At 42.8% G+C, this 14,884-nt stretch overlaps 1 protein-coding gene and 1 long non-coding RNA gene across 9 annotated transcripts in view; one reads left to right on the top strand and one right to left on the bottom strand.

The window, feature by feature from the left end:
- The window catches only part of LOC137088788 (uncharacterized), a 192,172-nt gene that overhangs the window by 25,610 nt on the left and 151,678 nt on the right, over positions 1–14,884 (top strand). The window lies entirely within an intron of this gene.
- The window catches only part of gjc2 (gap junction protein gamma 2), a 469,070-nt gene continuing 458,298 nt past the window's right edge, over positions 4,113–14,884 (bottom strand). For all 8 annotated transcript variants that reach the window (XM_067452133.1, XM_067452129.1, XM_067452135.1 and 5 more), the window contains one exon: positions 4,113–6,118. In XM_067452133.1, the coding sequence (XP_067308234.1) occupies positions 4,842–6,089 (1,248 nt within the window). In that variant the 5' untranslated portion in view covers positions 6,090–6,118 and the 3' untranslated portion in view covers positions 4,113–4,841. The remainder of the gene's footprint in view (positions 6,119–14,884) is intronic.

The raw sequence follows: 14,884 nt of genomic DNA, 5'->3' as shown, positions 1-14,884 counted from the left end.
GTTCTTCCTGAACTGTTTGCGACTGTGTTTACGTTAATACTCTTCCAGATGTGCACTGATAATTCTTTGAGTGTATTTGACCAATAATATGCTGGAAAAGGAAGCAAATGTTTGCACTTGTATCATGTCAGAGGCGGCTTTATCAGGGTAGGCTATGTGTGTGTGCGCTTCAGATGTGGAGCACGAAATCTGCGGGCATTAGTAGGCTAGAATTAATTTATGTGCAATCCCGCGCGAAATTCAGACCGATCACACACTAACACTAACACACTGTCATGAGGAAAAAGTTCAGCAGAACGCGTGTTCGCCGTGCTCAGAGGTTAACCGGGCTGAGTGAGAATATGCCGGTGTGTGTCAGCTCGCTGACGGTCGGAGAGGAGAGCGCAGCTAATATCGATACTGTAAAAACTGAGAATCGTATCGTTTCAGATATTCCAGTATCGATATATATCGAAATATCGATATTTTTGACAACACTAATACATATATCAAAATTATTTAATTTAAATATAACATTTGCTTTCCTTCTAATGAAATTTTCCATGTCCACCCAAAAAATCTTTGTGTATATACAATGACAAAATAGGTGAATAATATATAATTTTTCTATTGAACAAAAATCACATTAATTATATCTAAATTAAACCTCTTTAAAATTTTTAGCTGGATATATACCATGTAACATTTTATATGTAACTTATTTTACTTTATTATTCAAGCAGTATGCTTCACAAATACACCAAGCTTTATTCCAGTTTATATTTCTAAATACACTGTTCCACCATAAACTTTTATGAGTAGCTGTTTTGCCTGTTATAATATCCCTAATATGTTTATTAGTACAACTGCGTTTCAGAATATCAATGTTTCATAAAACATGCTGTCTTGAACATATACTGCCTCAGAATATTTCCTGTTTGCCATAACGTCGTCGTCAAACTTGACGCCACTAACCAATGAAAAGTGTTGCAGGCGGGCGGGTTGTGCAGTTCCGTTCCATGTGAAACCACACCTCAATCGACGTCATACTTTAGGAACTTACCAATGAGACGCGTTGTGGGCGGGGCGACACATGCAGCCCCGCCCCCAAATGCAGCCCCGCCTCGATCTGCAGGCTGATAATTGCTGCTATCTTCACCTTTTACACTGCCAGGTTACCCCATCAATATTTGCATGTGATGTACATATCGCGCAACAATTGGCTAGTTTTTCTAACTAGCGTTAGCCTATAATATTCAAGTAATATATAATATTCAAGTAGAAAATAGCAAAATATTCTCCCCAGTGTCTAGTTCCCTTTCAGTCAGTACACTACGAGTTACGTCAGTACTGACAAAATGGGGGTTTCGCTTAGAAAGCCAGCTGCCTTCAATCTTAATCAAAATGATCCAATGACATGAAAATGTCATGGGTCTGAGGAATTTGCCTAATGCAAACCCGCCCCACTGCGTGGGTATAAACGGCGCTGCAAAGCAGTCAGTTTCTGCTTATGAGCCGAGTACTACTTGCCTAAGCATTATATCTCTTCAAGACGAGTGTCTCCCCAAAGTGTTGGTGATACGGCATATTCCAACGGGTTCCGCATTCCTGTCCGATCTGCGCAGTGAACTGTGCAGGTGTGTGTGTGTTCTCCCTGGGCATCTCTACACTCTGCCTGAGTAAAACTTCTCTCTAAAAGAGCTGCACACTTTTTAAAGATGTTTCACCCGTGCTTCGTTCCTGGGTGCGATCGCATGATCCCTGTTTGGTGTGTCTGGGCCTCGCGCATGCTGAGCTCGCGTTCATGGATGCATCATGTTTTCACTGCGGAAACATGACCATCGCAGTGCTGCGATCAAGACACAATTATCTCCATTCTGGAGCGAGGGTCCCCTCTAGCACACCCCGATCTACTGTCTCCTCGCGAGGAGTACTTTGCGAGGTTAAAGCACACTCTACTAGGAGCGTAGCTGCCTCATAGGCTTTAGCGTGTGGCGCCTCACTGACAGACATTTGTAGAGCTGCAGGCTGGGCGACACCCAACACATTCGTTAGGTTCTATAATGTGCAAGTGGAGCCTGTGTCCTCTCGTATACTTACCCCAGATGGCCAGTGACTGGACACACGCTGGTGTCTTCACTTGCTGCGCCATTCCCCTCCAAAAACGGACTGGATACGTGTGCTTATACGCACTCAGGTGAGCCTCTCCGAAGGCCCTAGTTCCTCCAGCACTGTTGATGCCGGCACCAGAGTGTATGCCCGAATGGTCCCAGTCCTCGTGTCAGGCTAGGTGCCCGTGTGCACGGTTCCCCCGCAGGCAAACCGTCACGTGTATTCTCCACAGTAAGTCTCCTTGAGCAGGTGTCTTCCCTTGGCAAGACCCTTGCCACCCCTGGGGTTGAAAATTTTTTCCACCTGCGGCTGGATACTCCAGGTTTCTCCGTATGCAGCCCATACGTGGGTCATATATGTATTCCTTAGTCCTCCCTATAGCTAGGCATATGATTGCATTTCTCCAAGGGGGATATGCTTCCCAGTGTACCTTGGTAGCTGAGCCGGCCCCCTGTCAGGTCAGGGTGCTCAGGTCAGCTCAGGATGCTGGAAGACAGCTGCTGTGGCGTGATTAGACTGGGACCCCATTTCGTCAGTATTGACGTAACTCGTAGTGTACTCACTGAAAGGGATTGTCTCGGTTACATATGTAACCCTCGTTCCCTGAAGGAAGGGAACGGAGACGTTACATCCCCATGCCACATCCGCTGTAACGCTGGTATGGCCAGGGCGGTCAGCCTCGTCTCCTCAGCAGGTAACATAAATGCATGACTGCTATGCAACGCCGTTTAAACCCACGCAGTGGGCGGGGTTGCATTAGGCAAATTTCTCATTTCTAATTCTAAACTAAACCCCCATTTCATCAGTACTGACATAACGTCTCCATTCTCTTCCTTCAGGGAATGAGGGTTACATACGTAACCGAGATGTTCTCAACTCTCAGGGATGTTATGATAGTAACCAGAATGTTTTCCTGCGAATGATCGTCACGGAAACACATAGCTGTACCATTACTGATAGTATGAGTTGCTGGGGCTCACAGGCATTTACAGTAAAACAACTGCAAATAATAACAGCCTGCACATCATTGGGCTGTAGACCAAACAAACCTGCACTGAATGGCGGCACGCCCTTGCCACGTGCCGGAGCTTGCAATGACGCACCCTCAGGTAGTGGTTTCACAGTGTTAAATAGATAGGCCTCGAAATCTGATAGGCCATCACTCTGAATACAGGGGAGGAAACTTACTCAACCTGGTACATTAAGGAAGCATTCAGACTTTTAAACTACATTGACACTGAATAGTAATCTGTTCATAAATGGAACAATGCCACTTCATGAACATACTTCTTCACTCATGAACTCATGAAATTTGAATGTCAATGTTTTCAGTGAATAATGATTTTATATTAACAGAGCTGTTGTATGGCTTCAGAAGACTTCAAATATAGCACAAAATTCGGACCACATTCATAATACTTTTTAATGTGCTTTTCTGTCCTTTTTGTAGCATGAAACCATCAGACCTCAATGTAATTAAATTTTGATCTACAGAAGAAAGAAAGTTATAGATGTTTTAAATTACATGAGGGTCAATTAATAATGACAAATGTAAATAAAACTGCACATTTCAAATATTTTCATACTAAATGGCACATCATCAAATCTCAATGCATATTTTTAGTGCCACATAATATGAACGCATGACTTGACTTTCGTTCTTCTGTAGAACACAGTGATTTTTAGAAAATGATGGGAAAATTTTGTGCGAATTTTCATTTTAGGATGAAGTATCCCTTTAACTTTGAGTTAAAGGCTCTGTTCCAAAACCTTTTCTAAAAGGGCATCTAATTTTTAAGGCAGTATCCCCTACGATGTAAAACCACTTTACAAAACAACAATGTTAAATATCACTTATCAGCACAACTCTTCTCATGATCACACAAGAAAACTGACACACACAATTGATTCAAATTGAGTTTGGCATTAAACACATCACTAAGCCAAAGATGTGTAAATGAGATAACAGATGTTGTAATAAAGATGTTGTATTAAGGCCAAAATACATAGCACAGACACCTGTCGTGTGAAAGTGCATTTTTAATAAGATAACCATTTTAATACATTTTTAAGATGTACAGCAAGTATATTTATAGTTGAGTTTCTTGCAACTTGCATCCACTATATTTGATTACACTTTCATTACAATGCATTGAGGGATTGCTTTATCCACAAAGTATACATGTGATGCTGATGCTATTAGAAATGTTATAAAGGAGCATAATCTTGTTGCTTGACTGGAACAGCCTTGGCATCGCCAGCATGCAAATTCCTTAAAACCTAGGGCTAGGTGGGCAACTCGCTTAAGTTTGGAACAGAGACAGAGACTAATAACAATAGGAGAACATAAAGAGGAGAACATGTCTTACAGTTATGAAAATTATTTGAATGGAGTAGATACACAGGGGTTCTTATATATTTCAATTAAATTAATGATCCATCAAAGACTAATTTGTTAAACAGATTACCAAGATGGTCAATATACTTGCATGCATTGGAATTTAGTGAAACACAACACTTAATATATGTAGCATTAAATAAAATAACATTAAGAATTATTCTAAAAAGGGGAATAGAATTAGAAATCAATACCACTCTTCTACAATATATTTATTTTTAATTTTGTTTACTGTTTAACAGAACCTGGGGGCTGCTCAATTATGCCCTCACTAACTAACATTTGTATTGGCTGGGACAACATTTTTCTGAGGATAATGGTTCAGGTTAACCAGTCAGGTAAGACTTTGCCATTAAATCCACACAGATGTCTTTCCATTTTTTGTCCCTTCCCTCTCACTGCTTGCTTTAGGTCGTGCACCTTGTTTCTCCTGAGCTGTATTGACCCGGTTCTGCTCAGTCATTGTGCCACCAGATACAAGACTGCTAGTTCTGGAAATATGAGCATTTTTTGTGTTGTATGTCTGAAACGCCATGTCAAGTTGCTCCTGGGCTATTCGTAAATGGTGGTGCAAGGTAGCCAGGTCAGATGGAATATTCTCATCAGGACTTGTACAATGCTGTTCTGGAACCACTCTGGGCATGTTCTGGTCATGTAAGACGATGCTGTTGGGAATGAGACCTGGTTTGTCAGACTTAACCACAAGGTTGTACCCTGGTGGAGAACTAGAAATGTTCCTGGTGTAAGGGAAGCCGTAGGAAGGTTGTTGGCCCTGGCTTCGACGTCTACGAAGACTGTCACGGAAGGCACCAATTCCCAAGTGGAACATTTCACAAAAATTGAGCAGCAGACAAAGACAGCTCACAACATACATGATGAGTAAAAAGATGGTCTTCTCAGTGGGTCGTGAAACAAAGCAGTCTATTCTGTGTGGACATGGGATTTTGTTGCAGACATATGAAGAGTTAACACGGAAGCCATAAAGGAGATACTGACCCGTGAGGAATCCCACCTCAAAGATGGCACGAGATAAAAGCTGAAGCACATACATTCTCATCAATCCTTCTTGCATTATCCTCCGGCGGCCATCATGCTTCATTGGATCTTGGCCTTTGCCCTTGTCTGTCTCTGGTTTGACCTCCTGCATATCCAAAGTGTCTTCTTCATAGATCATTGGCTCTGCATCCTCATCCTCTACATTTCCACAGACCTCTTCTAGGTGGTGTCCATTTCTCCACTGACTGTGGCGGCTCCTCTTTCGATAAAGCTGGCTCTTGCGCCATTCCTCCTCCGAGGTACGGGCAATCTTATGAATGGCATAACCCAGATACATGACAGAGGGGGTGGAAATCATGATTATCTGGAACACCCAGAAACGGACATGAGAGAGGGGGGCAAAGGAATCATAGCATACGTTGTCACAGCCAGGCTGCTTAGTGTTGCAGGTGAACTTTGTCTGCTCATCTGAGTAGATTGATTCACCTCCCACTGCAGTCAGAACAATCCGGAAAATGATTAATACAGTTAGCCAGACTTTCCCCACAAATGTGGAGTGGTTGTGGATCTCCTCCAGTAGTCGAGTTAGAAAGCTCCAACTCATGTTGTTGACAGAGACTCTTTAATTATGATCTGCAAAGAGTGGAAAAATGAGGATGGTAAGTCAAAGAAAGTGTACATTGTGTACAAATTACAGTTCCCTTTCGATATTCACTCGTACTGCGCTGCTAGACGCTATGGGGAAAACTAAATTTTCTCATAATACTGAAGCTTTTTTATGAAACGCAACGAAATTAAAACAGCAGTCAGAAAAAGGGAGCGCAGCTGGAAGAAAACAAAACTGAAGGCTTTTCGCAATTTGTGGAGAGTGCATGATTGCATACAGAAAGGCAGAAATTGCATACTAGCTCTGTTTATTTCTCAAAACTTTTAGAAGAAAACAAACACAACCCTAGGAATTTATTCGATACATTGGCTAAATTAACAAAAAATAAAGCTTCAACTCCTGAAGCTTGTAAACAGCACAGCAGTAATGACTTTAGGAACTTCTTTACTAGTAAGATTGATAATATTAGGAATAAAATTATAACCATGCAGCTGTCTACTACAGTATCACTTCAGACAGAGCATTGTAGTATCACTGAGGAGAAATTACACTTATTCACTGCTATAGGAGGAGAAGAATTGGCTAAACTTGTTAAATCATCAAAATCAACAACATGTATGCTTGACCCTATACCGACTAGGCTATTAAAGGGATCCCCTGGTGTTGAGACTTGTATGGCTTAATATAACATAAATGATGTCTCTTACTGAATTATGTAGTGGAAAACCCATGAAAGATCTACGTTATTTTAAAAATCGATTTTATATTTGGACCATAGGCGGCGCCATTTTGTTTGTGTTCTAGGTTGATGACGTAGAATGGTTGAACTCCTCAATCAGCTGGCATTACCCGTAGCTATTTTTACCACAACGCAACTCGAAAATTGTTTCAGAGTTAAACAAAACCAATGAATTGCTTTGTAATTGTACTTAAAACACACTCAAACATACATGTGCACACAAACTCACCTACACAAATCACAAACAGATCGGCGGGCGCGCACACACACCTGACAGACTGCTCTGTCTCAATCGAGATGTTGGGCTGCTCAGTCTCCACGACAGGGGCTGAATCTGAAATCGACCCCCTATACCCTTAAATAGGGCATTATTTGAAGGGACGGCCATTTGTAGTGTTGTCCGACACCATAGTGGACATGATCGAGTGCAGTCATTCAGTCTCACGTTGCACCGCAATAACGAGTGTACAGCGGATTTACAAACAGCTGTCTGACTTCACGCACTCAAACATACATGTGCACACAAACTCTCTCTCTCTCACAGGCTCACACACACACACGCACAGCGTGCGCGCATACATAACCCTCAATCACTATTCCCTGTGTTGATATCATAGATAGACTGTTGATATGCAGTAGATTAACTGTAATGCCTAATGTAACCAGCAGAGGGAAATATCTAGGAAGGACGATGGGATAGGGTAACGTGAGGAAGAGAGGCAGGATGTTTTGGTGATGATGCATGGGATTGGTTTGTGCATTAATGTTTGAGCACAAGCTCAGTGAATTAACCACAATCTTTAAACTTTCATTTTTAAGACACAAGTAACATTCCCTGCTTTTGTTCACTAATACAACTTGAAGGAGTGAATGAAGATGAGTACGTGAAGTCAGACAGCTGTTTGTAAATCGGCTGTACACTCGTTATTGCGGTGCAACGTGAGACTGAATGACTGCACTCGAACATGTCCACTGGTGTCGGACAACACTACAAATGGCCGTCCCTTCAAATAATGCCCTATTTCATGGTATAGGGGGTAGATTTCAGATTCAGCCCCTGCAGCCCAACATCTCGATTGAGACAGAGCAGTCTGTCAGGTGTGTGTGCGCGCCCGCCGATCTGTTTGTGAATTGTGTAGGTGAGTTTGTGTGCACATGTATGTTTGAGTGTGTTTTAAGTACAATTACAAAGCAATTCATTGGTTTTGTTTAACTCTGAAACAATTTTCGAGTTGCGTTGTGGTAAAAATAGCTACGGGTAACGCCAGCTGATTGAGGAGTTCAACCATTCTACGTCATCAACCTAGAACGCAAACAAAATGGCGCCGCCCATGGTCCAAATATAAAATCGATTTTTTAAATAACGTAGATCTTTCATGGGTTTTCTACCACATAATTCAGTAAGAGACATCATTTATGTTATATTAAGCCATACAAGTCTCAACACCATGGGATCCCTTTAAAAGAGATGTTCCTTTTAGAAAGAAATGGTATATGTGAGGATTTCCAGTCAGGATTTAGACTGTACCATAGTTCTGAGACTGCTCTCATCAGAGTTACAAATGATTTAATCTTATCATCTGTGTAGGATTATGGATATTCCAGCAGTGATTCGACACAACAAAGCTTTCCAGAGACTCCCTCTCTGAACACTGAACTGATCGTGAAATGGATCAAGGATGCCCAAACAGCCCAGAAACAACATCTCTCCCCCTTTACCTGCGTTATCTCAAAACCAGCACAAGGACAAGAGGAGTCACATGGCGTGTTTCCTTTTTTGTTTTCGTAACAGCGGGTACAATCTCATGAAGATGGGACTCATTTATTATGACAGACATAAATTTAAATCATTATCAGAGTCGCTAAAAGCTTTTCGAAGGCTCATTTAATTTCATTTCATTTATTTATTATACAGGAAAGTTAAAAAAGTAACATTTAAGGTACAGTTTATACGGGCCTGATTCAGTTTAAAAATTGGTTTCCAGCAGTTCTGCAGAACATAAAACACAATTTACAAAAAAAAAAAAAAAAAAAAAAAAAAATACACAAAACATTAGCAAACAATTACAGGCTAAACAAATATAAATGACTGAAAACAACAATTCAAAACAATTACGAACCAGGACAATAAATAAATGATCAGTGAGATAACTGTTTAGAAGAAACTGTTTGTAGGACTTTTTAAAACACATGATAGATGGTATTTTTCTTATATGATGTGGAATATCATTCCAGATTTTGGTGTATGTATAAAAAAAAGATTTCTGACCATAGTTATTTTTAGATGGAGGGACTGGTTTAAGGGCCTGTGAAACTGACCTAGTGAGATGTTCCGGTCTCATATTGTATGACGGGTAAAGTGCAGCAAGTGTTGAAGAAGTGGCATTTTGAATTTGAAAATAAAATTTAATAGCATGACTATTTATATAGTTTTGAAAAGTCAGAGCGTTTGAGCATTTAAGTGCAATGCAATGATGGGACCATTTTGGAAGATTAATGTGGATCTTAAAAGCTCGATTATATAATCATGCTATTGGTTCAGTAATTTCCTTAGTGGTAAGAGAACAGATTAGAAGACAATAAGACATTTTTGAAAGCACAATTGCATGTAGATAAGTTTCAGAAACTGAAAAAGACAGATATGATCTAATCTTGTTATACACATAAAGTTTCTGATTCAGTTTTTTTGTTAAATTAGAAATATGATCCCGGTACGTAAGATGTGTATCAAGTAACACACCATGATATATATAAGTCTTTGTAATGACAAGATCTTGGGCTCGAAGTCAACACAAACATAAGACAGACACCTCGTTGTCCCCCTCCTTTCTCGACCCTTGCATGCCAAAGGCTCTTTGAACAGCACACAAAGACCTCACAGCAATGTAGACATGAGGACTAAACTTTAACCATAGATTCAATAATATGAATTACGGCGCCTTAAACAAATCCAAGGTATTATGTATATTTTCATGTAACTTGTGAAGTTTCTCTGTATGCGAGACGTATCACATATGAATCTTCTACTCCCATCATGGGAATAGCAAGCTGTTTGATGTCTATATGATGGATAAATGATTCTCATCTTTTTGATGCAAAGTAAATTTGTGTAAAATGTACTGTGATCACAATAGTTGGGTCCTGTAAAGTATTTAATTGGACATTACACTAATGATATGCATGAACAGGAGAAGTGATCAGGACACCTGCCCACAACAATATCTCATTGGCCGGAGACAGCCCCAAGGAGGGACCTTGAGGTCCGTTTATAACTCCCGGGCAAACAAGATATCTTTGCTTTTCTGTTTTGCATCATGCTTTACCGAATGCCATGGTTTTGCGGTGACTTTGATCGTGTGGGCCTTTCCTGCCTGCACGCAGTGTCCTCCAGACTACCCAGAACTCCGTTTGAACCTCGCCGAAGAAAACTTCTTGGAGTCCTTGCAGCCGCGCAACACAAGAGAAGCCCATCGCGTAGCAACCAGCTAACGCTATTCAGCTTTCACCCCGCAAAACCAAGTATTTGTCCCTCTAACCACAACAACTGACTATCAGCCGTATTCAGACTAATATCGACTATTATCCCGAATCAAGATTGATAATGTACTCTAATTTTAACGTATCACTGGACGAATAGTTGATAAAGTGTTAAATATTACATTTTTAATAATTTACTATGTATTACGGTTCCTTTCACAGTATGGAGTACCGCAAGGCTCAGTGTTAGGACCATTTCTTTTTTTTTTGCACTCAGTTTGGACTGGCCACAAGAAAGTCAGGAACACCCATCTGTGAGAAGCAAATTATACAAGCGTTTACATCCCGCGCACTCTGCTCAACCTCCATGTCGGGGCTTGCCGTTCTTTCCCGACCTCCACACTGAGGTGTTGAGGTCGTGGAATTGTCCGGTTTCATCCAGGATTTTCAGCCCACAAACATCCACCTATAGTAATATAGTTGGGCTGAAAAGACACGGATATGGGTCGATGCAGGGTGGAGGAGACGCTTGCGAACCATCTCTCTCCCGATTCGCTGTCATCTATTAAATCCCCAACATTGCCCACCAAGCCATTAAGAGATACATCAGCGTTGGTGGGCAAAGTGTACTCAGCAGCAGGTCAGGATGCAGCATGCTTGCACACTATGTTTAGCTGACCTGCTAAAAGATCTGGGGGAAAGTGAGGAGATCGGAGCTGATGTTATCAGAGCATTCCTATCATCAGCTGATCTTGCTCTCCGTGCCAGCAAGGAGATGGCCAGATCTGTTAGCCATTCTATGGTAGCCCTGGTGGTCATGGAGAGGCACTTATGGCTGTGTTAGGGGTTAACAGCTTATGACCCAGGACCAGTAGTGAAGAAATGAAGACAGAGTCAGGATTGCAATTAATTAAAAGAAAAAATTACTTATGAATAGTTTGCAGTTGCAAAAGCCAGCTTCAAGTCTCACAAGGAGTTCATAGGCCGCGCTCCCTGTCTCGCCGTCTCGTTGCCTCGCCCTAACGTACATACAATTGTCCACGTCATTGCTACAATGTGGATCGTTCTGATGTCACGACGTGTCACTTGTTAACACTTTCACCCAAGAATTAGGCTCGCAGTGACCTTTCAGATCTGGAGCAGGTGCCAGCTTGCCCAAAACAACAAGTCCACCCATCTCTTAGGGTGCCCATTGAACACCATTCTTAACACTGATCTGTAATATAGAATATTGCGCACACACAGATACACAGTCTGTCCAAGGTTGGAGCTGATTAAGCTCCAGTTCTAACCAGTTCTTACCAAAACATACTGATAACATGTGCTTTCTTTCAGGGAGAGGGACACACAATTGTAAAGGCAATATTCATCTTGAGTCTTTAGTGTTTCAGTAAAAGGAAATATAAAAGGAATAATACATAATAAATTAAATGTAAGACAAATCCATATTTCATCTCTGGACGCCGGGCTAAGTGAGCAAACGCTGTTACTGCACTCCTGACATGTTAGGGGTATGTGATGTCCCAAAAATCCAAACACATGACCTTGTGGCAAGCGTTTAATTAGGATATAAATATATACAGGTATATTGAAGCAGCAGTGGATGTCTGTTTCACAGTGACGGCACGGTCTTCGGTTCTTTGACTGCTGCCAGGATCGATTCTATGCGTATCGGTGATAATTGCGCCCGCATAATTACAGAGTCCCAGTTCACGCCTAAAAAAGTGGTTCTCTGAGCCGGGTGGCCCTCGGGTGGCCCGCGGGGACCGTCTGCGCCCCGCCGTTGTGGCGGGGTTGCCAGCGAGGCCCCCAGAGGACGCCGCAGGACAACGGGTACCGTTTGTACCGAGGTAAACACCGTTTTCCTGTGGGGGGAACCACCCTGAGTGTTTTGAACGCTGAACGCTTTGACAAGGCCTTCTTGGCGATCAGGACTGTCCTCAGATCAGCCCTGCCCCTCGAAGGCCTCGTCTGAGAGCGCCGCCCCTCTTCCCCACGCTGAGGGGGAGTTCGGGGTACCGACGCTCTGCTTTTGTTGTGCCCTGTAGGAGGAGCTTGTACTCGGATTAGGCTGCTGCTTTTCTGCAGCAGCCCCAGGGACCTGGATCCGGAGAGGGAGAAACTGTTTAAGCACCGCTGCCTGTTTCTTAGACTCCTGGAACCTCTCGGTGACGGATTGGACCGCATCATCAAAGAGGCCCGCAGGGGACAGCAGCGCATCGAGCAAAAAGCTCTTCTCCCTCTCCTTGATTTCGGTGGGGTTTAACCAAAGGTGCCTCTCTGTGGCCACCAGGGCTGGCAGGCCGCCTTGGTGGCCCGGAGAGCGAGATCAGCAGACTGCCTGAGTTCGTTTTATTACATCACCCCCCACCTCATCACGACCATCCAAGTCCCTGAGCAGGTCGGCCTGATATGCCTGCATGATGGCCATAGTATGCAGGCACACAGCGGCCTGACCTGCCGCCGAGTACGCTTTGCCCACCAGCCTTTAGGGACGATGCCGAGGAAGGTGAGAGATGGCTCGCGAGCGTCTCTTCAACCTTTGGCATAGCCCCATAACCATAGTGCTTCAGCCCAATGATGTTACTGTAAGTCGACGTTTGCGGGCTGAAAACACGGTATGATGCCGGTCTCTTCCACGATCTAGCCACCTCAGTGTGCAGATCGTGAAAGAACGGCAGGCCCCGACGTTGAGGCTCCACTGCACGAGAGGGCGGAAATCTTTCATCGAGCTTGCTCTGCCTTTTTCTGCCGGCTTCAGCTCTCTCGGTGGGCCAGTCGATTTTTAATCTGGCCACTGCTCTCATGAGCACCAACTAGCTCCTCACTAGCAGGGGACTGAAGTGGCGAGTCTTCAGTCGCGATGCTCTCAACGTCCACCTCCTCAGAGCTGGATAGTTGGAGCACCGGCGCCTCGCTCAGGGGGGAAGATACCGCAGGGCGGGCTTCCAAGCCCCGAGACGAGGCGCTGGACGGTGCAGGTGAGGGCTGAAATAAGGCAGAGCCCATCTCAAACCCCTCTGCAAGGTCCAATTGTGAACCCCACGACTGAAGCCTCCGCTCTGCCTCGGCAGCAACGGGACCCGAGCCTAGCCCGAAGCTAGTTCCTGTTTGTGTTCGCGGATGCTTTATAGTTTCCGGTCGATGACGTCATCATGCAGACGATCGATCGATCTCCCGATGGATTGGTTCTACACGCGCTTCACGACGCATTCACGCAGAGGCGTTCTCACAGCGTTTCGACGCAGCTCGAATTCCCAGAAAGGGAACTGGAGGTTTTTCGCAATTTGTGGAAAGAGAGCATGATTGCAAACAGAAAGGCCATAAAAACTTCCAGATCTGCTTATTTCTCAACTCTTTTAGAAGAAAACAAACACAACCCTAGGTATTTATTTGATACAGAGGCTAAATTATCAAAAAATAAAGCTTCAGCTTCTGACATTTGTAAACAGCACAGCAGTAATGACTTAAGGAACTTATTTACTAAATAAAATTACACTTTAAAAGTGGCTGGGTTAAAAACAACCCAATTGGCAACCCAGCGCTGGGTAAATATTGGACAGAACACATGTTGGGTTAAATTAACCCAGTGGCATTTTAACGCAGCAGGCTGGGCTGTAGAGAAAACCCATAATGTAGTCAATTTTTACCATTAATGGATTTGCTATTCTGGGTTATTCTTGCTGGGTTGTTCTTAAAAAAATCTCCTGTGCATTAGCCTACTGTAAAACTAGACCATCATGAAAGAACAAATGAAGAATGCATGTTTAGACTGTTAAAACAATCATTTTTATTGCTTGACAAATGGTACAATACACAAATGTGTTAAAATTGGCAACAATGACAACTACAAACCTAATATATTCTGTCAATTTATTCACGTTTAAATCAAACTTTTATTTCAACGGGTTGCCGTGACTTTTGAGTCTCTGTGTTCATCTTATGACACGCGTTACACTCTACAGACACAGTCCCGTCACACACACACCATCATTCACACAGAGACGCAAAACATGGAAGAGTAACGTTAATATTTAAATAGTATTTAATGTACTCAGACACTGGTATATATTCGGCTACAGTCTGGAGCCCTGCGTAACGCAACTGAATGCAGCTGCGGGACCGAATATAGTCTACTTGTGAGTCGATGCTATACAGATACTATCGTCACATTTTGAACATTTCAGTATGTACTTGGTACCGAAGTACCGGTACTTGTGACATTGCTACATACAACCATGTTTAATTTTCGTAAGGGGATCATGGTTCTGTGTAATCACAAACTGTATTAATCAGTGTTAATTTCGTTGACGAAGACTATGACGAAAAATATTCGTCAACTAACCTTTTTCACGGACGAAAACTAAATAAAAACTAAATAAAAAGTCAGATATGATGATGAAGAACGTGACGAAATATAACTGACACTTTAGTCAACGAATAAAAATGAGACGAAAATATATGGGAGGGACGAATGGAGAAGAAATCCAATCAGAGCGAATCTTTGAGGGTAGGTTGATCTATGCAGAAGCAGCAGAGCCATTTAAAAAAATCCGCGGCAAATGCATGCGCAACA

Source organism: Pseudorasbora parva, chromosome 9 (genome assembly GCF_024679245.1).
Source record: "Pseudorasbora parva isolate DD20220531a chromosome 9, ASM2467924v1, whole genome shotgun sequence".
Classification (NCBI taxonomy): Eukaryota; Metazoa; Chordata; class Actinopteri; order Cypriniformes; family Gobionidae; genus Pseudorasbora; species Pseudorasbora parva.
This window is presented reverse-complemented; position numbering and strand designations above follow the sequence as displayed.